The 26,778-nt window shown below is 37.7% G+C and overlaps 1 protein-coding gene across 1 annotated transcript in view; it reads right to left on the bottom strand.

Annotated features, from left to right (window-relative positions):
- The window catches only part of LOC148523468 (attractin-like protein 1), a gene marked incomplete at its 3' end in the record, with an annotated part of 317,484 nt that overhangs the window by 153,523 nt on the left and 137,183 nt on the right, over positions 1–26,778 (bottom strand). Inside the window, exons 4-5 of the mRNA XM_088473211.1 lie at positions 14,701–14,829; positions 8,713–8,921 (exon numbers count right to left, since the gene is read on the bottom strand). Coding sequence (XP_088329337.1) covers positions 8,713–8,921; positions 14,701–14,829 — 338 coding nt within the window. The remainder of the gene's footprint in view (positions 1–8,712; positions 8,922–14,700; positions 14,830–26,778) is intronic.

The following is a 26,778-nucleotide window of genomic DNA, read 5'->3' as shown; positions in this document are numbered from 1 at the left end:
CAGTGAGGAGAGGGGTGGAGTAATACAGCTCTGTGTGATGTCCTGTCAGTGAGGAGAGGGGTGGAGTAATACAGCTCTGTGTGATTTGTCCTGTCAGTGAGGAGAGGGGTGGGGTAATACAGCTCTGTGTGATATGTCCTGTCAGTAAGGAGAGGGGTGGAGTAATACAGCTCTGTGTGATGTCCTGTCAGTAAGGAGAGGGGTAGAGTAATACAGCTCTGTGTGATGTCCTGTCAGTAAGGAGAGGGGGGGAGTAATACAGCTCTGTGTGATGTCCTGTCAGTAAGGAGACGGGTGGAGTGATACAGCTCTGTGTGATGTCCTGTCAGTAAGGAGAGGGGTGGAGTAATACAGCTCTGTGTGATGTCCTGTCAGTGAGGAGAGGGGTGGAGTAATACAGCTCTGAGTGATTTATCCTGTCAGTAAGGAGAGGGGTGGAGTAATACAGCTCTGTGTGATGTCCTGTCAGTAAGGAGAGGGGTGGAGTAATACAGCTCTGTGTGATTTGTCCTGTCAGTAAGGAGAGGGGTGGAGTAATACAGCTCTGTGTGATGTCCTGTCAGTAAGGAGAGGGGTGGAGTAATACAGCTCTGTGTGATGTCCTGTCAGTAAGGAGAGGGGGGGAGTAATACAGCTCTGTGTGATGTCCTGTCAGTGAGGAGAGGGGTGGAGTAATACAGCTCTGTGTGATGTCCTGTCAGTGAGGAGAGGGGTGGAGTAATACAACTCTGTGTGATTTGTCCTGTCAGTGAGGAGAGGGGTGGGGTAATACAGCTCTGTGTGATATGTCCTGTCAGTAAGGAGAGGGGTGGAGTAATACAGCTCTGTGTGATGTCCTGTCAGTAAGGAGAGGGGTGGAGTAATACAGCTCTGTGTGATGTCCTGTCAGTAAGGAGAGGGGGGGAGTAATACAGCTCTGTGTGATGTCCTGTCAGTAAGGAGACGGGTGGAGTGATACAGCTCTGTGTGATGTCCTGTCAGTAAGGAGAGGGGTGGAGTAATACAGCTCTGTGTGATGTCCTGTCAGTGAGGAGAGGGGTGGAGTAATACAGCTCTGAGTGATTTGTCCTGTCAGTAAGGAGAGGGGTGGAGTAATACAGCTCTGTGTGATGTCCTGTCAGTAAGGAGAGGGGTGGAGTAATATAGCTCTGAGTGATTTGTCCTGTCAGTAAGGAGAGAGGTGGAGTAATACAGCTCTGTGTGATGTCCTGTCAGTGAGGAGAGCGGCAGAGTGATACAGCTCTGTGTGATTTGTCCTGTCAGTAAGGAGAGAGGTGGAGTAATACAGCTCTGAGTGATTTGTCCTGTCAGTGAGGAGAAGGGCAGAATAATACAGCTCTAAGTGATTTGTCCTGTCAGTAAGGAGCGGGGTGGAGTGATACAGCTCTGTGCGATTTGTCACGTCAGTAAGGAGAGGGGTGGAGTGATACAGCTCTGTGTGATTTGTCCTGTCAGTGAGGAGAGGGGTGGAGTAATACAGCTCAGTGTGATTTGTCCTGTCAGTAAGGAGAGGGGCAGAGTGATACAGCTCTGTGTGATTTGTCCTGTCAGTGAGGAGAGGGGTGGAGTAATACAGCTCTGAGTGATTTGTCCTGTCAGTAAGGAGAGGGGTGGAGTAATACAGCTCTGAGTGATTTGTCCTGTCAGTAAGGAGAGGGGTGGAGTAATACAGCTCTGTGTGATTGATTTGTCCTGTCAGTAAGGAGAGGGGTGGAGCAATACAGCTCTGTGTGATGTCCTGTCAGTAAGTAGAGGGATGGAGTAATACAGCTCTGTGTGATGTCCTGTCAGTAAGGAGAGGGGGTGGAGTAATACAGCTCTGTGTGATGTCCTGTCAGTAAGGAGAGGGGTGGAGTAATACAGCTCTGTGTGATGTCCTGTCAGTAAGGAGAGGGGTGGAGTAATACAGCTCTGTGTGATGTCCTGTCAGTAAGTAGAGGGATGGAGTAATACAGCTCTGTGTGATGTCCTGTCAGTAAGGAGAGGGGTGGAGTAATACAGCTCTGTGTGATGTCCTGTCAGTAAGTAGAGGGATGGAGTAATACAGCTCTGTGATGTCCTGTCAGTAAATAGAGGGATGGAGTAATACAGCTCTGTGTGATGTCCTGTCAGTGAGGAGAGGGGTGGAGTAATACAGCTCTGAGTGATTTGTCCTGTCAGTAAGGAGAGGGGTGGAGTAATACAGCTCTGTGTGATTTGTCCTGTCAGTAAGGAGAGGGATGGAGTAATACAGCTCTGAGTGATTTGTCCTGTCAGTAAGGAGAGAGGTGGAGTAATACAGCTCTGTGTGATGTCCTGTCAGTGAGGAGAGCGGCAGAGTGATACAGCTCTGTGTGATTTGTCCTGTCAGTAAGGAGAGAGGTGGAGTAATACAGCTCTGAGTGATTTGTCCTGTCAGTGAGGAGAAGGGCAGAGAAATACAGCTCTAAGTGATTTGTCCTGTCAGTAAGGAGAGGGGTGGAGTGATACAGCTCTGTGTGATTTGTCCTGTCAGTAAGGAGAGGGGTGGAGCAATACAGCTCTGTGTGATGTCCTGTCAGTAAGTAGAGGGATGGAGTAATACAGCTCTGTGTGATGTCCGGTCAGTAAGGAGAGGGGGGGGGAGTAATACAGCTCTGTGTGATGTCCTGTCAGTAAGGAGAGGGGTGGAGTAATACAGCTCTGTGTGATTTCCTGTCAGTGAGCTAGAAGGGCGGACTGATACAGCCCTGTGTGATTTGTCCTGTCAGTAAGGAGAGGGGTGGAGTGATACAGCTCTGTGAGATTTGTCCTGTCAGTAAGGAGAGGGGCGGAGTGATACAGCTCTGTGTGATGTCCTGTCAGTAAGGAGAAGGATGGAGTAATACAGCTCTGTGTGATTTGTCCTGTCAGTAAGGAGAGGGGTGGAGTAATACAGCTCTGTGTGATGTCCTGTCAGTAAGGAGAGGGGCAGAGTGATACAGCTCTGTGTGATTTGTCCTGTCAGTAAGGAGAGAGGTGGAGTAATACAGCTCTGAGTGATTTGTCCTGTCAGTGAGGAGAAGGGCGGACTGATACAGCCCTGTGTGATTTGTCCTGTCAGTAAGGAGAGGGGTGGAGTGATACAGCTCTGTGAGATTTGTCCTGTCAGTAAGGAGAGGGGCGGAGTGATACAGCTCTGTGTGATGTCCTGTCAGTAAGGAGAGGGGTGGAGTAATACAGCTCTGTGTGATGTCCTGTCAGTGAGGAGAGGGGTGAATAATACAGCTCTGTGTGATGTCCTGTCAGTAAGGAGAGGGGTGGAGTAATACAGCTCTGTGTGATTTGTCCTGTCAGTAAGGAGAGGGGTGGGGTAATACAGCTCTGTGTGATTTGTCCTGTCAGTAAGGAGAGCGGTGGAGTGATACAGCTCTGTGTGATTTGTCCTGTCAGTAAGGAGAGGGGTGGGGTAATACAGCTCTGTGTGATTTGTCCTGTCAGTAAGGAGAGGGGTGGAGTAATACAGCTCTGTGTGATTTGTCCTGTCAGTAAGGAGAGGGGTGGAGTAATACAGCTCTGTGTGATGTCCTGTTAGTAAGCTAGAAGGGCGGAATGATACATCTCTGGGTGATTAAAGGAGGACATCACAGCTGAGGCCATAGAATGGAGGGAAGAATGTCCTAAGCTCCGTTGGCTATTTGGTAGAGTGGGGGTGTGGTGGCTGCGATGAGAGCAACAGAGTGAAAAAAGGGAAGTCACTCCCACTGTATTGTAGGGGGAAATGTAGCCCTTGTGCGGCACGAAGGAAAAGTTAATAGTCCAATATTATAAGAGAAGTGAAGTCCCTATACTGTACAAAGCTCCCAGCAGCATGTAAGTGGGGTCCCTGCTGTCAGGAATATATGTGCTCGGTGGTGCCAGCAATCACTGCTGATTGGAGCATAGAGCCCTGAGGATGTAGCAGAGCCAAGAGTTTGAGAGGGGACTGTACCTGCAGTCTGTGAACCTGTAAGATAAGCCCCTGTGACCAATAGCGCTGAGGGGACATCGGGGAAAGGCCAATCAGATACTATGATCCGCTACACAGTGAGGGCAGACAGCTGTCACTGTATACTGCAGTCCTGTGATCTGTACACCGCTACACAGTGAGGGCAGACAGCTGTCACTGTATACTGCAGGCCTGTGATCTGTACACCGCTACACAGTGAGGGCAGACAGCTGTCACTGTATACTGCAGGCCTGTGATCTGTACACCGCTACACAGTGAGGGCAGACAGCTGTCACTGTATACTGCAGGCCTGTGATCTGTACACCGCTACACAGTGAGGGCAGACAGCTGTCACTGTATACTGCAGGCCTGTGATCTGTACACTGCTACACAGTGAGGGCAGACAGCTGTCACTGTATACTGCAGGCCTGTGATCTGTACACCGCTACACAGTGAGGGCAGACAGCTGTCACTGTATACTGCAGGCCTGTGATCTGTACACCGATACACAGTGAGGGCAGACAGCTGTCACTGTATACTGCAGGCCTGTGATCTGTACACCGCTACACAGGGAGGGCAGACAGCTGTCACTGTATACTGCAGGCCTGTGATCTGTACACCGCTACACAGTGATGGCAGACAGCTGTCACTGTATACTGCAGGCCTGTGATCTGTACACCGCTACATAGTGAGGGCAGACAGCTGTCACTGTATACTGCAGGCCTGTGATCTGTACACCGCTACACAGTGATGGCAGACAGCTGTCACTGTATACTGCAGGCCTGTGATCTGTACACCGCTACACAGTGAGGGCAGACAGCTGTCACTGTATACTGCAGGCTTGTGATCTGTACACCGCTACACAGTGAGGGCAGACAGCTGTCACTGTATACTGCAGGCCTGTGATCTGTACACCGCTACACAGTGAGGGCAGACAGCTGTCACTGTATACTGCAGGCCTGTGATCTGTACACCGCTACACAGTGAGGGCAGACAGCTGTCACTGTATACTGCAGGCCTGTGATCTGTACACCGATACACAGTGAGGGCAGACAGCTGTCACTGTATACTGCAGGCCTGTGATCTGTACACCGCTACACAGGGAGGGCAGACAGCTGTCACTGTATACTGCAGGCCTGTGATCTGTACACCGATACACAGTGATGGCAGACAGCTGTCACTGTATACTGCAGGCCTGTGATCTGTACACCGCTACACAGTGAGGGCAGACAGCAGTCACTGTATACTGCAGGCCTGTGATCTGTACACCGCTACACAGGGAGGGCAGACAGCTGTCACTGTATACTGCAGGCCTGTGATCTGTACACCGCTACACAGTGATGGCAGACAGCTGTCACTGTATACTGCAGGCCTGTGATCTGTACACCGCTACACAGTGAGGGCAGACAGCTGTCACTGTATACTGCAGGCCTGTGATCTGTACACCGCTACACAGTGAGGGCAGACAGCTGTCACTGTATACTGCAGGCCTGTGATCTGTACACCGCTACACAGTGAGGGCAGACAGCTGTCACTGTATACTGCAGGCCTGTGATCTGTACACCGCTACACAGTGAGGGCAGACAGCTGTCACTGTATACTGCAGGCCTGTGATCTGTACACCGCTACACAGTGAGGGCAGACAGCTGTCACTGTATACTGCAGGCCTGTGATCTGTACACCGATACACAGTGAGGGCAGACAGCTGTCACTGTATACTGCAGGCCTGTGATCTGTACACCGCTACACAGGGAGGGCAGACAGCTGTCACTGTATACTGCAGGCCTGTGATCTGTACACCGATACACAGTGATGGCAGACAGCTGTCACTGTATACTGCAGGCCTGTGATCTGTACACCGCTACACAGTGAGGGCAGACAGCAGTCACTGTATACTGCAGGCCTGTGATCTGTACACCGCTACACAGGGAGGGCAGACAGCTGTCACTGTATACTGCAGGCCTGTGATCTGTACACCGCTACACAGTGAGGGCAGACAGCTGTCACTGTATACTGCAGGCCTGTGATCTGTACACCGCTACACAGTGAGGGCAGACAGCTGTCACTGTATACTGCAGGCCTGTGATCTGTACACCGATACACAGTGAGGGCAGACAGCTGTCACTGTATACTGCAGGCCTGTGATCTGTACACCGCTACACAGTGAGGGCAGACAGCTGTCACTGTATACTGCAGGCCTGTGATCTGTATGGGGCAGATAGACAGGCTGTGTGTAACCATGTGTACAGTACTGTGCCCTCCTGCAGGGTACATGAACGCCCATACAGAGAGAATGAGAGGCGGCTGTCAGTTACATTGAGGGGCTGAAATAGCTCAAAAAAAAGTTATTTCTATTAAATTGCCATAAAGCCAACAAAATAGACTACTCTAAAAATGTTTGCAGAAACACAGACTGAAAAGAAACTGCTAGACAGGAGGCAATTTGAGGATCACAGGTAGTTGTAGGACTACAAGTCCCAGCAGCATGCAGAAGTGCCTCTGGTTTCCCAACAGTGATAACATAATGAAGGCTGAGCAATACAGATGGGATTATGAGGCGGAGGTCCCTGGTTTAGGACCATCTGGCAGATGCAGCAATCACAGCTGGATGCTGACTGGGTGTAACTAGTGTGACCTAGGGAAATGTCTCATGGCAAAAGTGACCTCATATTTTTCAGCTGTATTTCTTTATCTGTCCACTAGGTGTCACAATTGCTCTGTAAATATGATGTGAGTGTCTATCGGGACACATAGATAGCAGGTCCTGCGCCTCTGCCTGAGAGATATCCAGTCCTGCTGTCACCTCCTCAGATATCGCAGGGCCTAAGTATTCACCGCTGCGGGTCCATCTAATCAGCTTCATTGGGGTAATGTTATAGGCTGTGAGCTGCCGGCAGCTGTCAGATTCTATTAGCCCAGTGCTCTATACCAGATAAAGTACAATGTAAGGTTTTATCTTTTTAATAAAATAAATAATGGGGGGGGGGGGGGGGTGTGTTACAGTTTTATTCTAATACATATAGCTTTATAATTGTGTTTGTTTTATTCCCTTATTTTGTTACCCTTTTGGTTTAATGACAGGCTTTTAGGGACCGCTGTCCCTTACACTGTGACCGCTGTGGAGGTAAAGCTGCTACTATCCGTGTCCCAATCTTCTTCCTTACCCTGGGCACAGACGCACCCACAGGGAATCAGGAAGAGCCCCAGCGATTTTCAGGATAGGGCAGATAACCTCTGTTGGGGGGGGGGGGGGGGACATGCCTGCCGTTGGTTCATCTGCTTTGGCTGATGGCTTTACATTTTCTATTTGTCCAAGGTCCCCAAATCGCCATTACTGTACGACCTCCGGCGGTTTTATTCACGCGGTTTTGCCTTTCATACATAACAGAAGCTGCATCCTGCACCTCAAACCTCACGGACGATGGCACCTTCTGCTCTATTACAAACCCCGGCCGTGTAGTGTGTGCATCTGCTCATGTATCTCAGTGGCAGCAAAGCTGGGTACAACCCTCAACGCTATAATCGGCCCCGGGTACAGCGTGCGCACGCAATAATCGGCCCCAGGTACAGCAAGCGCACGCTATAATCGGCCCCGGGTACAGCGTGCGCACGCAATAATCGGCCCCGGGTACAGCGTGCGCACGCGATAATCGGCCCCGGGTACAGCGTGCGCACGCGATAATCGGCCCCGGGTACAGCGTGCGCACGCGATAATCGGCCCCGGGTACAGCGTGCGCACGCGATAATCGGCCCCGGGTACAGCGTGCGCACGCGATAATCGGCCCCGGGTACAGCGTGCGCACGCGATAATCGGCCCCGGGTACAGCGTGCGCACGCGATAATCGGCCCCGGGTACAGCGTGCGCACGCGATAATCGGCCCCGGGTACAGCGTGCGCACGCGATAATCGGCCCCGGGTACAGCGTGCGCACGCGATAATCGGCCCCGGGTACAGCGTGCGCACGCGATAATCGGCCCCGGGTACAGCGTGCGCATGCGATAATCGGCCCCGGGTACAGCGTGCGCATGCGATAATCGGCCCCGGGTACAGCGTGCGCACGCGATAATCGGCCCCGGGTACAGCGTGCGCACGCGATAATCGGCCCCGGGTACAGCGTGCCCACGCGAGAATCGGCCCCGGGTACAGCGTGCCCACGCGAGAATCGGCCCCGGGTACAGCGTGCGCACGCGAGAATCGGCCCCCGGGAACAGCGTGCGCACGCGAGAATCGGCCCCCGGGTACAGCGTGCGCACTCGATAATCAGCCCCGGGTGCAGCGTGCGCACACGATAATCGGCTCCAGGTACAGCAAGCGCACACGATAATCAGCCCCGGGTACAGCAAGCGCACATGATAATCGGCCCCGGGTACAGCATGCATACACGATAATCGGCCCCGGGTACAGCATGCGTACACGATAATCGGCCCCGGGGACAGCATGTGAACACGATAATCGGCCCCAGGTACAGCATGCATACACGATAATCAGCCCCGGGTACAGCATGCGTACACGATAATCAGCCCCGAGTACAGCATGCGTACACGATAATCAGCCCCGAGTACAGCATGCGTACACGATAATCAGCCCCGGGTACAGCATGCGTACACGATAATCAGCCCCGGGTACTGCATCGGTTATACGCACTGTGCAGAGAATGATCTGATCGGACCAATTATTGCACAAGGTGCAGCCCCCGATATGTTGACTGGCCACACCCGCTATAACACCACACAATGAGAGGGGGATATATGCCACTATCTCCCGGTAATGGTCTCAGGGAAACCAACCTTGCCAGCTGTCATTGCACACGCACAGCTTCTCGCCAGTCAGGTCGCAGTAGCCGTGGTCGGGGCTCCCGCAGTTGTTTTTGCAGTAGGGGATGTCGCAGGCTTCTCCCTTCCAGTATTTGTCACACTCACAGTATACCCGGCTGGGCACCGAGCTGCCCATCGTGCACTTGCCGTGGCCGGAGCAGTTGTTAGGGCAGGAGTTTATCCTGCAGGGAAAGATATACATCATCATCATTATCCTCCTCCATCATCATCATCATCAATCATCATCCATTATTATCCATCATCATCATCATCCTCCATCATCATACATCATCATCATCATCCTACATCATCATACATCATCATCATCATCCTACATCATAATCATCATACATCATAATCCTCCATCATCATCATCCTCATACATCATCCTCCATCATCATCATCCTCCATCATCATCATCCATCATACATCATCCTCATACATCATCATCATACATCATCATACATCATCCATCATTATCCATCATACATCATCATCCTCCATCATCATCATCATCCATCATCATCATCCTCATACATCATCATCCATCATCATCCATCATCATCCTCATACATCATCATCCATCATTATCATCATCCATCATCATCATCCTCCATCATCCTCCATCATCATCATCATACATAATCATCCATCATTATCATCATCCATCATCATCATCCATCATACATCATCATCATACATCATTATCCATCCTCCATCATCATCATCCTCCATCATCATCATCCTCATACATCATCATCCATCATACATCATCATCCATCATCATCCTCATCCATCATCATCCATCATCATCCATCATCATCATCATACATCATCATCCATCATTATCATCATCATCATCATCCTCCATCATCATCCATCATCATCATCCTCCATCATCATCATCATCAATCATCATCCATCATCAACATCCATCCTCCTACATCATCATCATCCATCCTCCTACATCATCATCCATCATCATAATCATCATACATCATCATCATCCATCCTCCTACATCATCATACATCATCATCATCCATCATCATAATCATCATCCATCCTCCTACATCATCCATCATCATACATCATCATCCATCCTCTACATCATCCTCCATCATCATCATCCATCATCAACATCCATCCTCCTACATCATCATCATCCATCCTCCTACATCATCATCCATCATCATAATCATCATACATCATCATCATCCATCCTCCTACATCATCATCCATCATCATAATCATCATCCATCCTCCTACATCATCATCCATCATCATAATCATCATACATCATCATCATCCATCCTCTACATCATCATCATCCATCATCATAATCATCATCCATCCTCCTACATCATCATCATACATCATCATCATCCTCCTACATCATCATCATCATACATCAGTGTTGGCTAACCTTGACACTCCAGCTGTTATGGAACTACATAACCCAGCATGCACTGCTACAGTTTTGCTATTAGGGCATGCCAAAACTGTGGCAGGGCATGCTGGGATATATAGTTCCACAACAGCTGGAGTGTCAAGGTTAGCCAACACTGTCATACATCATACATCATCATCCATCATCCTACATCATCATCATCTACATCCATCATCATCATCATACATCATCCATCATCATCATCCTCCTACATCATCATCATCCATCATCATCATCCATCAACATCATCCTCCTACATCATCATCATCATCCTCATCATACATCATCATCATACATCATCATCTGCACAGCTAAATATATATTACACAATATTACATTATTATTATTACTCATCGTGATCACAACCCAATCAGGATAGATCAGTAATGATCAGAGATGCCCAGAGAGAACGGATTGGAAAAGACCTCATCGGGGTCTGTGCATCCAGGGGCTGTACAACTGGATCAGGGAGAATTAGGAACATGTGAATACCCCATACAGATAGAGGAAGACAGGGCTATTATCATTATATATTTGCTAATCTCTGTATTATACACACATACATCTTACATCCTTGCGCGGTAAATAGCCCTTCTAGTCGCACCAAGCCGCAGAGTGACCCGGTAGCGCACATCGTCTTTTTGTGCTACTTTTTACCTCCAAATGTATCTTATTTGCAAAGCGATGTAAATAGGATGCACACACAGCTTCTGCTGATTAAAATGCTATGCAGCATGCCTATATTCTGTGTGTGTGACTGCGGGTGTATCTGCATGCTAATTGCTACATTACAGTGTCACGGCCACTGAGTAAAATGATATGCAGCATGCCTATATTCTGTGTGTGACTGCGGCTGTATCTCCATGCGAAATGCTACGTTACAGTGTCACAGCTGCTGAGTAAAATGATATGCAGCATGCCTATATTCTGTGTGTGACTGCGGCTGTATCTCCATGCTAATTGCTATGCTACAGTGTCACAGACGCTCTGTAAAATGCTATGCGGCATGCCTATATTCTGTGTGTAACTGCGGCTGTATCTCCATGCTAATTGCTATGCTACAGTGTCACAGACGCTGTGTAAAAAGCTATGCCGCATGCCTATATTCTGTGTGTGACTGCGGGTTTATCTGCATGCTAATGCAATGTTACAGTGTCACAGCCGCTGAGTAAAATGCTATGCAGCATGCCTATATTCTGTGTGTGACTGCGGCTGTATCTCCATGCTAATTGCTATGCTACAGTGTCACAGACGCTGTGTAAAATGCTATGCAGCATGCCTATATTCTGTGTGTAACTGCGGCTGTATCTCCATGCTAATTGCTATGTTACAGTGTCACAGCTGCTGAGTAAAATGATATGCAGCATGCCTATATTCTGTGTGTAACTGCGGCTGTATCTCCATGCTAATTGCTATGCTACAGTGTCACAGCTGCTGTGTAAAATGCTATGCGGCATGCCTATATTCTGTGTGTAACTGCGGCTGTATCTCCATGCTAATTGCTATGCTACAGTGTCACAGCCGCTGTGTAAAATGCTATGCGGCATGCCTATATTCTGTGTGTAACTGCGGCTGTATCTCCATGCTAATTGCTATGCTACAGTGTCACAGCCGCTGTGTAAAATGATATGCAGCATGCCTATATTCTGTGTGTGACTACGGGTGTATCTCCATGCTAATGCTATGTTACAGTGTCACAGCCGCTGAGTAAAATGACATGCAGCATGCCTATATTCTGTGTGTAACTGCGGCTGTATCTCCATGCTAATTGCTATGCTACAGTGTTTCAGCCGCTGTGTAAAATGCTATGCGGCATGCCTATATTCTGTGTGTAACTGCGGCTGTATCTCCATGCTAATTGCTATGCTACAGTGTCACAGCCGCTGAGTAAAATGATATGCAGCATGCCTATTTTCTGTGTGTAACTGCGGCTGTATCTCCATGCTAATTGCTATGCTACAGTGTTTCAGCCGCTGTGTAAAATGCTATGCGGCATGCCTATATTCTGTGTGTAACTGCGGCTGTATCTCCATGCCAATTGCTATGCTACAGTGTCACAGCCGCTGTGTAAAATGATATGCAGCATGCCTATATTCTGTGTGTGACTGCGACTGTATCTCCATGCTAATGCTACGTTACAGTGTCACAGCCGCTGTGTAAAATGATATGCGGCATGCCTATATTCTATGTGTGACTGCGGCTGTATCTCCATGCTAATGCTACGTTACAGTGTCACAGCTGCTGAGTAAAATGATATGCACCATGCCTATATTGTGTGTGTGACTGCGGCTGTATCTCCATGCTAATGCTATGCTACAGGGTTACTGCCGCTGTGTAAAATGATATGCAGCATGCCTATTATTCTGTGTGTGACTGTCACACCCACAGTCACATACAGAACATACGCATACCGCATATCATTTTACACAGCAGAAGCTGCCTGTGTGTACTATTCACATCGCGAATAAAACGCTTTTGAAGGTAAAAACAGTGGCGTAACTATAGAGGGTGCACTTGCTATGTAGCCCGGCAGCATAGGGAGCTCGCCGACCCAGCAAGCAACAGCCTGAACCCAGACTAAACTACGGTGTGGTCCAGGTGTGCAATGGGATCCAGCACTACACATTGACAAGCGGCCGCTTCCCCAGCACCCGGCACCACAGGGACAATCGGCCACTTCCCCAGCACCCGGCAGCAGGACAACCCGGCGCACGGCCCCAACATCCAGCTGCAGGCTGGCACCCGCACCCAGCGACAGGAAGGCCCCAGCACCAGACGGGAGGAAGGCCCCGGCACAAAATAAAATTTGGCTGTTTGGTACTGTGGGGGTTGGGGAAGGCAGCTGCTACTACTACTACTTTAAGCTGCCCTTCTATCTACCCTTACCTCCTTCCTAGCCCCAGCACTGCCTGCCCCTAAAATCCTCCTTGCCCCCCAGCTGCCATCTACCCTTGTCCGCTCTCTACCCCCAGCACTGCCTGCCCCTAACCTCTTCTTGCCCCAGTTGCTATTCACCCACCCCCCTCTCTACTCCCAGCACTGCCTGCCCCTAACACCCTCCTTACCCCAGTTCTGCACCAGCTGGTATCTATCCTTACCTCCTCCCTAACCCCACCACTGCCTGGTCTAACTCCCCTCTACCCTAACTTCTCCCTGCCTTTACCCCAAGCTCTACCTTAACTGATACTTTCCCCCTGCACTGTCCTAACTGATACCTGCCCCCAGCACTGTCCTAACTGCTACCCGCAGACAGCACTGTCCTAACTGCTGCCCACCCCCAGCACTGTCCTAACTGCTACCCGCAGACAGCACTGTCCTAACTGCTGCCCACCCCCAGCACTGTCCTAACTGCTGCCAGCCCCCAGCACTGTCCTAACTGCTGCCTGCCCCCAGCACTGTCCTAACTGCTGCCTGCCCCCAGCACTGTCCAAACTGTTGCCCGCCCCCAATATTGTCCTAACTGCTGCCCGCCCCCAGCACTGTCCTAACTGCTGCCCGCCCCCAGCACTGTCCTAACTGCTGCCTCCCCCCAGCACTGTCCTAACTGCTACCTGCCCCCAATACTGTCCTAACTGCTACCTGCCCCAAGCACTGTCCTAACTCCTACCTGCCCCCACCCCAATAATATGTAATGGGACAAAGAAATAGTGGAGAAGGACCCCAATTTTTTTAAAGTGAGAGGACCCTGAGACTTTTTTAGTTTGCGCAATCACTTATATTTGTATATACGTATATATACATTTATATATACACACACATATATATATATACACACACACTCTGGTTGAGACCTGAGTTGGTGGAGGCCCACAAAGTTCTAGTTACGCCCCTGGGTAACAAGCAGCACAAAAAGAGGATCTCCACTACAGAGTCGCACAGTGCTGACGCATTAAACTTAATGCCGCTTGTAGCGCATGGAGGGAAGATGTTAGTGAAGACATCTGGAGGATATGTGTTATCTCCGGGTGACTAATGCTGGCCAGACACTAGTACGACCAGCATAAGATAACGTTCATCTCACGATTTCCCTTTAACTCCCCGGCAGCTCCGAGCGCACTTTGGACACATGATGTACATACGATCTCACGTTACGATCGGTCGTGTGCCTGCTGAAAAACTGTTCATCATTCTTCAAAATGTCACTGAAATGACGCCGGTCGGACGCACGATGCATCGCATGCACAAAGACACGGCATGATCTGCATACGATTATGATAGATAATATGGGCTGCACATCTGATCATACCATACGGTTTAAGAGTGTCCGGAGCGCGCATTGGATCGTATCCTACCTATATAGAAAACGATTTCACCTCAATTCATCATACAACGCGTCTAAAATCGGACAATCGGTCCGAAATCGCACTAGTGTATGGCCAGCACAAGACCCAGCTCCCCGACCCTGCAATCCCCAGAGAAGATAATTGGGGAAGAAGTGACAGGTTAGAGACAGGAGAAGGGGTCATGCTATAGCACATCATATACATAGGACCTCTCCCTCCCTACAACCTACGAGTAAAAGATGTTGAACCCAGTCAGGTTATAAGCAGCGTCACTAAAGAAGTGCAGCAAGGCGTAGCCTGACGTAGTCACCACCTCCGGGACAGTCTCGTTTCCAGACGCCTCCGGGACTATCAGACCACTAGGGAGGAGCGAGAGATACAGTGTTATTATATAGTATATACAGTGTTATTATATAGTATATACAGTGTTATTATATAGTATATACAGTGTTATTATATAGTATATACAGTGTTATTTATATAGTATATACAGTGTTATTATATAGTATATACAGTGTTATTATATAGTATATACAGTGTTATTTATACAGGATAGAGAGAGATACAGTGTTATTATATAGTATATACAGTGTTATTATATAGTTTATACATTGTTATTTATACAGGATAGAGAGAGATACAGTATTATATAGTACATACAGTGTTATTATATAGTATATACAGTGTTATTATATAGTACATACATTGTTATTTATACAGGATAGAGAGAGATACAGTGTTATTATATAGTATATACAGTGTTATTATATAGTATATACAGTGTTATTATATAGTATATACAGTGTTATTATATAGTATATACATTGTTATTTATACAGGATAGAGAGAGATACAGTATTATATAGTACATACAGTGTTATTTATACAGGATAGATAGAGATACAGTGTTATTATATAGTATATACAGTGTTATTATATAGTATATACAGTGTTATTATATAGTATATACAGTGTTATTTATACAGGATAGATAGAGATACAGTGTTATTATATAGTATATACAGTGTTATTATATAGTTTATACATTGTTATTTATACAGGATAGAGAGAGATACAGTGTTATTATATAGTATATACAGTGTTATTATATAGTTTATACATTGTTATTTATACAGGATAGAGAGAGATACAGTGTTATTATATAGTATATACAGTGTTATTATATAGTATATACAGTGTTATTATATAGTATATACAGTGTTATTATATAGTATATACAGTGTTATTATATAGTATATACAGTGTTATTATATAGTATATACATTGTTATTTATACAGAATAGATAGAGATACAGTTTTATTATATAGTATATACAGTGTTATTTAAACAGGATAGATAAAGATACAGTGTTATTATATAGTATATACAGTGTTATTTAAACAGGATAGATAAAGATACAGTGTTATTATATAGTATATACAGTGTTATTTAAACAGGATAGATAAAGATACAGTGTTATTATATAGTATATACAGTGTTATTTATACAGAATAGATAGAGATACAGTTTTATTATATAGTATATACAGTGTTATTTAAACAGGATAGATAAAGATACAGTGTTATTATATAGTATATACAGTGTTATTATATAGTATATACAGTGTTATTATATAGTATATACAGTGTTATTATATAGTATATACAGTGTTATTTATACAGGATAGATAGAGATACAGTGTTATTATATAGTATATACAGTGTTATTATATAGTATATACATTGTTATTTATACAGGATAGATAGAGATACAGTGTTATTATATAGTATATACAGTGTTATTATATAGTATATACATTGTTATTTATACAGGATAGAGAGAGATACAGTATTATATAGTACATACAGTGTTATTATATAGTATATACAGTGTTATTTATACAGGATAGATAGAGATACAGTGTTATTATATAGTATATACAGTGTTATTATATAGTATATACAGTGTTATTATATAGTATATACAGTGTTATTTATACAGGATAGATAGAGATACAGTGTTATTATATAGTATATACAGTGTTATTATATAGTTTATACATTGTTATTTATACAGGATAGAGAGAGATACAGTATTATATAGTACATACAGTGTTATTTATACAGGATAGAGATACAGTGTTATTATATAGTATATACAGTGTTATTATATAGTATATACATTGTTATTTATACAGAATAGATAGAGATACAGTTTTATTATATAGTATATACAGTGTTATTTAAACAGGATAGATAAAGATACAGTGTTATTATATAGTATATACAGTGTTATTTAAACAGGATAGATAGAGATACAGTGTTATTATATAGTATATACATTGTTATTTATACAGAATAGATAGAGATACAGTGTTATTATATAGTATATACAGTGTTATTTATACAGAATAGATAGAGATACAGTGTTATTATATAGTATATACAGTGTTATTTATACAGAATAGATAGAGATACAGTGTTATTATATAGTATATACAGTGTTATTATATAGTATAAACATTGTTATTTATACAGAATAGATAGAGATACAGTTTTATTATATAGTATATACAGTGTTATTTAAACAGGATAGATAGAGATACAATGTTATTATATAGTATATACATCGTTATTTATACAGGATAGATAGAGATACAGTGTTATATAGTATATACAGTGTTATTTAAATAGGATAGATAGAGATACAGTGTTATTATATAGTATAAACATCGTTATTTATACAGAATAGATAGAGATACAGTTTTATTATATAGTATATACAGTGTTATTTAAATAGGATAGAGATACAGTGTTATTATATAGTATAAACATTGTTATTTATACAGAAGATACAGTGCTATTATATAGTATATACAGTGTTATTATATAGTATATACATTGTTATTTATACAGAATAGATAGAGATACAGTTTTATTATATAGTATATACAGTGTTATTTAAACAGGATAGATAGAGATACAGTGTTATATAGTATATACATTGTTATTTATACAGAATAGATAGAGATACAGTGTTATTATATAGTATATACATTGTTATTTATACAGGATAGATAGAGATACAGTGTTATTATATAGTATATACATTGTTATTTATACAAAATAGATAGTGTTATTATATAGGATATACAGTGTTATTTATACAGAATAGATAGATACAGTGTTATTATATACTATATAGTGTTATTTATACAGAATAGATAGAGATACAGTGTTATTATATACTATAAAGTATTATTTATATAGAATAGAGATACAGTGTTATTATATACTATATACAGTGTTATTTATACAGAATAGATAGAGATACAGTGTTATTATATAGTATATACATTGTTATTTATACAGGATAGATAGAGATACAGTGTTATTATATAGTATATACAGTGTTATTTATACAGAATAGATAGAGATACAGTGTTATTATATAGTATATACAGTGTTATTATATAGTATAAACATTGTTATTTATACAGAATAGATAGAGATACAGTTTTATTATATAGTATAAACATTGTTATTTAAACAGGATAGATAGAGATACAATGTTATTATATAGTATATACATCGTTATTTATACAGGATAGATAGAGAGACAGTGTTATATAGTATATACAGTGTTATTTAAATAGGATAGAGATACAGTGTTATTATATAGTATAAACATCGTTATTTATACAGAATAGATACAGTGTTATTATATACTATATAGTGTTATTTATACAGAATAGATAGAGATACAGTGTTATTATATACTATAAAGTATTATTTATATAGAATAGAGATACAGTGTTATTATATACTATATACAGTGTTATTTATACAGAATAGAGAGATAGTGTTATTATATACTATATAGTGTTATTTATACAGAATAGAGATAAAGTGTTATTATATAGGATATAAAGTGTTATTTATACAGAATAGAGAGATAGTGTTATTATATACTATATAGTGTTATTTATACAGAATAGATACAGATAAAGTGTTATTATATACTATATACAATATTTATACAGAATAGATAGAGATAGTGTTATTATATACTATATAGTGTTATTTATACAGAATAGAGATAGTGTTATTATATAGTATATACAGTGTTATTATATAGTATATACAGTGTTATTATATAGTATATACAGTGTTATTTATACAGAATAGATAGATACAGTGTTATTATATACTATATAGTGTTATTTATACAGAATAGATAGAGATAGTATTATATACTATAAAGTATTATTTATATAGAATAGAGAGAGATACAGTGTTATTATATACTATATACAGTGTTATTTATACAGAATAGAGAGATAGTGTTATTATATACTATATAGTGTTATTTATACAGAATAGATAGAGATAAAGTGTTATTATATAGGATATAAAGTGTTATTTATACAGAATAGATAGAGATAGTGTTATATACTATAAAGTTTTATTTATATAGAATAGAGATAGTGTTATTATATAGTATATACAGTGTTATTTATACAAAATAGAGATAGTGTTATTATAAAGTATATACAGTGTTATTATATACTATATACAGTGCTATTTAAACAGTATAGATAGAGATACAGTGTTATTATATAGTATATACAGTGTTATTATATAGTATATACGGTGTTATTATATAGTATATACGGTGTTATTTATACAGAATAGATAGAGATAAAGTGTTATTATATAGTATATACAGTGTTATTTATACAGAATAGATAGAGATACAGTGTTATTATATAGTATATAGTGTTATTATATAGTATATACATTGTTATTTATACAGAATAGAGAGATAGTGTTATTATATACTATATAGTGTTATTTATACAGAATAGATAGAGATAAAGTGTTATTATATAGGATATAAAGTGTTATTTATACAGAATAGAGAGATAGTGTTATTATATACTATATAGTGTTATTTATACAGAATAGATAGAGATAAAGTGTTATTATATACTATATACATTATTTATACAGGATAGATAGAGATAGTGTTATTATATACTATATACAGTGATATTTATACAGAATAGATAGAGATAGTGTTATTATATAATATAAAGTGTTATTTATATAGAATAGAGATAGTGTTATTATATAGTATATACAGTGTTATTATATAGTATATACAGTGTTATTTATACAGAATAGATAGAGATACAGTGTTATTATATAGTATATAGTGTTATTATAAAGTATATACATTGTTATTTATACAGAATAGATAGAGATACAGTGTTATTATATAGTATATACAGTGTTATTATATAGTATATACATTGTTATTTATAAAGGATAGAGATACAGTGTTATTATATAGTATACACATTGTTATTTATACAGAATAGAAAGAGATACAGTGTTATTATATAGTATATACAGTGTTATTATATAGTATATACAGTGTTATTTATACAGAATAGATATAGATACAGTATTATATAGTATATAGTGTTATTATAAAGTATATACATTGTTATTTATACAGAATAGATAGAGATACAGTGTTATTATATAGTATATACAGTGTTATTATATAGTATATACAGTGTTATTTATACAGAATAGAGATAAAGTGTTATTATATACTATATACAGTGCTATTTATACAGAATAGATAGAGATAGTGTTATTATATACTATAAAGTGTTATTTATATAGAATAGAGATAGTGTTATTATATAGTATATACAGTGTTATTTATACAGAATAGATAGAGATACAGTGTTATTATATAGTATATACAGTGTTATTATATAGTATATACAGTGTTATTTATAAAGGATAGATAGAGATACAGTGTTATTATATAGTATATACAGTGTTATTATATAGTATATACATTGTTATTTATAAAGGATAGAGATACAGTGTTATTATATAGGATATACAGTGTTATTTATACAGAATAGATAGATACAGTGTTATTATAAACTATATAGTGTTATTTAAACAGAATAGATAGAGATAGTGTTATTATATACTATAAAGTATTATTTATATAGAATAGAGATACAGTGTTATTATATAGTATATACAGTGTTATTATATAGTATATACAGTGTTATTTATACAGAACAAGAGATACAGTGTTATTATATACTATATACAGTGTTATTTATACAGAATAGATAGAAATAGCTTTATTATATACTATATAGTGTTATTTAAACAGAATAGATAGAGATACAGTGTTATAATATAGTATATACATTACTTATACAGAATAGATAGAGATAGTGTTATTATATACTATATACAGTGTTATTTATACAGAATAGATAGACATACAGTGTTATTATATACTATATACATTACTTATACAGAATAGATAGAGATAGTGTTATTATATACTATAAAGTGTTATTTATATAGAATAGAGATACAGTGTTATTATATAGTATATACAGTGCTATTTATACAGAATAGATAGAGATACAGTGTTATTATATAGTATATACAGTGTTATTTATACAGAATAGAGATAGTGTTATTATATACTATATACAGTGTTATTTATACAGAATACATAGAAATAGCTTTATTATATACTATATAGTGTTATTTATACGGAAAAGATAGAGATACAGTGTTATAATATAGTATATGCAGTATTATATAGTATATACAGTGCTATTATACAGAATAGAGATACAGTGTTATATACTATATACAGAGTTATTTATACAGAATAGATAGACATAGTGTTATTATACACTATATACATTACTTGTATAGAATAGATAGAGATAGTGTTATTATATACTATATAGTGTTATTTATACAGAATAGAGATACAGTGTTATTATATAGTATATATAGTGTTATTAAATAGTATATACAGTGATATTTATAAAGAATAAACAAAGATAGTGTTATTATATAGTAAACAGTGTTATTTATACAGAATAGAGATACAGTGTTATTATATACTATATACAGTGTTATTATATAGTATATACAGTGTTATTATATAGTATATACAGTGTTATTATATAGTATATACAGTGTTATTTATAAAGAATAAATAGAGAGAGTGTTATTATAAACTACATACATTATTTATACAGAATAGAGAGAGTGTTATTATATACTATATAGTGTTATTTATATAGAATAGACATACAGTGTTATTATATACTATATACAGTGTTATTATATAGTATACAGTGTTATTTATACAGAATAGAGATACAGTGTTATTATATACTATATACAGTATTATATAATATATACAGTGTTATTTAAACAGAATAAATAGATATAGTGTTATTATATACTATATACATTATTTATACAGAATAGATAGAGATAGTGTTACTATATAGTGTTATTTATACAGAATAGACAGTGTTATTATATACTATATACAGTATTATATAGTATATACATTGTTATTTATACAGAATATATAGAAATAGTGTTATTATATACTATATAGTGTTATTTATACAGAGTAGATAGAGATAGTGTTATTTATGTAGAATAGATAGAGATACAGCTTTATTATATACTATATACAGTATTATATAGTATATACATTGTTATTTATACAGAATAGAAATAGTTATTATATACTATATAGTGTTACAGTATTTATAAATTAAATACTATATACAGAGTTATTTATACAGAATAGATAAAGATACAGTGTTATTATATAGTATATACAGTGTTATTATATAGTATATACAGTGTTATTTATACAGAATAGATAGAGATACAGTGTTATTATATACTATATACAGTGTTATTTATACATAATAGATAGGGATACAGTGTTATTACAGTATATAATATATACATTATTTATACAGAATAGACAGTGTTATTATATACTATATACAGTGTTATTTATACAGATTGTATACTATATACAGTGTTATTTATACAGGATAGAGATACAGTGTTATTATATAATATATAGGGACCTATTCATCATTGGCCCAGATGAACCACAAGTAGTATCCAATTCGCCACAAATTTCGGTAGTGGATATTTCATTTCCGGAACAATAATGTATTGCTCCGGGGTGGGGACAGCATCGGTCCCTGAGATCCCGGAACACTGCTAGAGAAGTAACCGTGACACTTACCACTCCTGAGCTGGCTGACAGCACACGCGTGACCTGAGTACACGCATGTGCACAGCTGCAGTGAGGAGGTGGCAGAAGGTTCCACTTCCCATAGGAAGGAGCACAGCTCCGGGTATCAACGTCATCTGAAGATGGCCCCTAATAATCACTGGGCCTGTTACAAGAAACATGCGGAAACTAACGTCTCCCCATGTGTAACGCCATATAAGGGCACAAGAACAGGCTATTTATACAGCATAGTATAGATTTAGAGAGATACAGGGTAATTTATATAGTATATAGTGTTATTTATACAGTATATAGAGCGTTATTTATTTAGTGTATATAGAGATACAGGGTTATTTATATAGTATATAGTTTTACTTATACAGTATACAGAGCGTTATCTATTTAGTGTATATAGAGATACAGGGTTATTTATATATTATATAGAGTTCCTTATACAGTATATAGAGCGTTATTTATTTAGTGAATATAGAGATACAGGGTTATTTATATAGTATATAGTGTTACTTATACAGTATATAGAGCGTTATTTATTTAGTGTATATAGAGATACAGGGTTATTTATATAGTATATAGTGTTACTTATACAGTATAAAGAGCGTTATTTAGTGTATATAGAGAAGCAGGGTTATTTATATATTATATAGTGTTCCTTATACAGTATATAGAGCGTTATTTATTTAGTGTATATAGAGATACAGGGTTATTTATATAGTATATAGTGTTACTTATACAGTATATAGAGCGTTATTTATTTAGTGTATATAGAGATACAGGGTTATTTATATATTATATAGTGTTACTTATACAGTACATAGAGCGTTATTTATTTAGTGTATATAGAGATACAGGGTTATTTATACAGTATATAGTGTTACTTATATAGTATATAGATAGAGCATTATTTATTTAGTGTATATAGAGATGCATGTTTATTTATATAGTATATAGTGTTATTTATACAGTATATAGAGCATTATTTATTTAGTGTATATAGAGATACAGGGTTATTTATATAGTAATTAGTGTTACTTATACAGTATATAGAGCGTTATTTATTTAGTGTATATAGAGATACAGGGTTATTTATATAGTATATAGTGTTACTTATACAGAATATAGAGCCTTATTTATTTAGTGTATATAGAGATACAGGGTTATTTATATAGTATATAGTGTTATTTATACAGTATATATAGCGATATTTATTTAGTGTATATAGAGATACAGGGTTATTTATATATTATATAGTGTTACTTATACAGTATATAGAGCATTATTTATTTAGTGTATATAGAGATACAGGGTTATTTATATAGTATATAGTGTTACTTATACAGTATATAAAGCGTTATTTATTTAGTGTATATAGAGATACAGGGTTATTTATATAGTATATAGTGTTACTTATATAGTATATAGATAGAGCATTATTAATTTATTGTATATAGAGATATAGTTATTTATATAGTATATAGAGCATTATTTATTTAGTGTATATAGAGATACAGGGTTATTTATATAGTATATAGTGTTACTTATACAGTATATAGAGCATTATTTATTTAGTGTATATAGAGATACAGGGTTATTTATATAGTATACAGATAGAGCATTATTTATTTAGTGTATATAGAGATACAGGGTTATTTCTATAGTATATAGAGCATTATTTATTTAGTGTATATAGAGATACAGGGTTATTTATATAGTATATAGATAGAGCATTATTTATTTAGTGTATATAGAGATACAGGGTTATTTATATAGTATATAGTGTTACTTATACAATATATAGACAGAGCATTATTTATTTAGTGTATATAGAGATGCATGGTTATTTATATAGTATATAGATAGAGCATTATTTATTTAGTGTATATAGAGATACAGGGTTATTTATATAGTATATAGTGTTACTTATACAGTATATAAACAGAGCATTATTTATTTAGTGTATATAGAGATACAGGGTTATTTATACAGTATATAGTGTTACTTATATAGTATATAGAGCATTATTTATTTAGTGTATATAGAGATGCATGGTTATTTATATAGTATATAGATAGAGCATTACTTATTTAGTGTATATAGAGATACAGGGTTATTTATATAGTATATAGTGTTACTTATACAGTATATAGAGCATTATTTATTTAGTGTATATAGAGATACAGGGTTATTTATATAGTATATAGTTTTACTTATACAGTACATAGATAGAGCATTATTTATTTAGTGTATATAGAGATACAGGGTTATTTATATAGTATATAGTGTTACTTATACAGTATATATATAGAGCATTATTTATTTAGTGTATATATTAGAGATACAGGGTTATTTATATAGTATATATATATATAGAGCATGATTTATTTAGTGTATATATTAGAGATACAGGGTTATTTATATAGTATATATATATATATAGAGCATGATTTATTTAGTGTATATAGAGATACAGAGTTATTTATTTAGTGTATATAGAGATACGGGGTTATTTATATAGTATATAGATAGAGCATTATTTATTTAGTGTATACAGAGATACAGGGTTATTTATATAGAATATATATCGAGCATGATTTATTTTGTGTATATAGAGATACAGGGTTATTTATATAGTATATAGAGCATTATTTATTTAGTGTATATAGAGATGCATGGTTATTTATATAGTATATAGATAGAGCATTATTTATTTAGTGTATATAGAGATACAGGGTTATTTATATAGTATATAGTGTTACTTATACAGTATATAGACAGAGCATTATTTATTTAGTGTATATAGAGATACAGGGTTATTAATATAGTATATAGATAGAGCATTATTTATTTAGTGTATATAGAGATACAGGGTTATTTATATAGTATATAGTGTTACTTATACAGTATATAGACAGAGCATTATTTATTTAGTGTATATAGAGATACAGGGTTATTTATATAGTATATAGTGTTACTTATACAGTATATAGATAGAGCATTATTTATTTAGTGTATATAGAGATATGGAGTTATTTATATAGTATATATATAGAGCATGATTTATTAGTGTATATAGAGATACAGAGTTATTTATTTAGTGTATATAGAGATACGGGGTTATTTATATAGTATATAGATAGAGCATTATTTATTTAGTGTATACAGAGATACAGGGTTATTTATATAGTATATATATATATATATATATATATATATATATAGAGAGAGAGAGAGAGCATGATTTATTTAGTGTATATATAGATACAGGGTTATTTATATAGTATATAGAGCATTATTTATTTAGTGTATATAGAGATGCATGGTTATTTATCTAGTATATAGATAGAGCATTATTTATTTAGTGTATATAGAGATACAGGGTTATTTATATAGTATATAGTGTTACTTATACAGTATATAGACAGAGCATTATTTATTTAGTGTATATAGAGATACAGGGTTATTAATATAGTATATAGATAGAGCATTATTTATTTAGTGTATATAGAGATACAGGGTTATTTATATAGTATATAGTGTTACTTATACAGTATATAGACAGAGCATTATTTATTTAGTGTATATAGAGATACAGGGTTATTTATATAGTATATAGTGTTACTTATACAGTATATAGATAGAGCATTATTTATTTAGTGTACATAGAGATATAGAGTTATTTATATAGTATATAGATAAAGCATTATTATTTAGTGTATATAGAGATACAGGGTTATTTATACAGTATATAGTGTTACTTATACAGTATATAGATAGAGCATTATTTATTTAGTGTATATAGATACAGGGTTATTTATATAGTATATATATATATAGAGCATGATTTATTTAGTGTATGTAGAGATACAGAGTTATTTATTTAGTGTATATAGAGATACGGGGTTATTTATATAGTATATAGAGCATTATTTATTTAGAGTATATAGAGATACAGGGTTATTTATATAGTATATATATATATAGAGCATTATTTATTTAGTGTATATAGAGATACAGAGTTATTTATTTAGTGTATATAGAGATACGGGGTTATTTATATAGTATATAGTGTTACTTATACAGTATATAGATAGAGCATTATTTATTTAGTGTATATAGAGATACAGGGTTATCTCTATAGTATATAGAGCATTATTTATTTAGTGTATATAGA

Source organism: Taudactylus pleione, unplaced genomic scaffold (assembly GCF_031769625.1).
Source record: "Taudactylus pleione unplaced genomic scaffold, aTauple2 ptg000132l, whole genome shotgun sequence".
NCBI classification, from domain to species: Eukaryota; Metazoa; Chordata; class Amphibia; order Anura; family Myobatrachidae; genus Taudactylus; species Taudactylus pleione.
The sequence above is the reverse complement of the archived record's forward strand: the minus strand, read 5'-3'. Positions and strand labels throughout refer to the sequence as shown.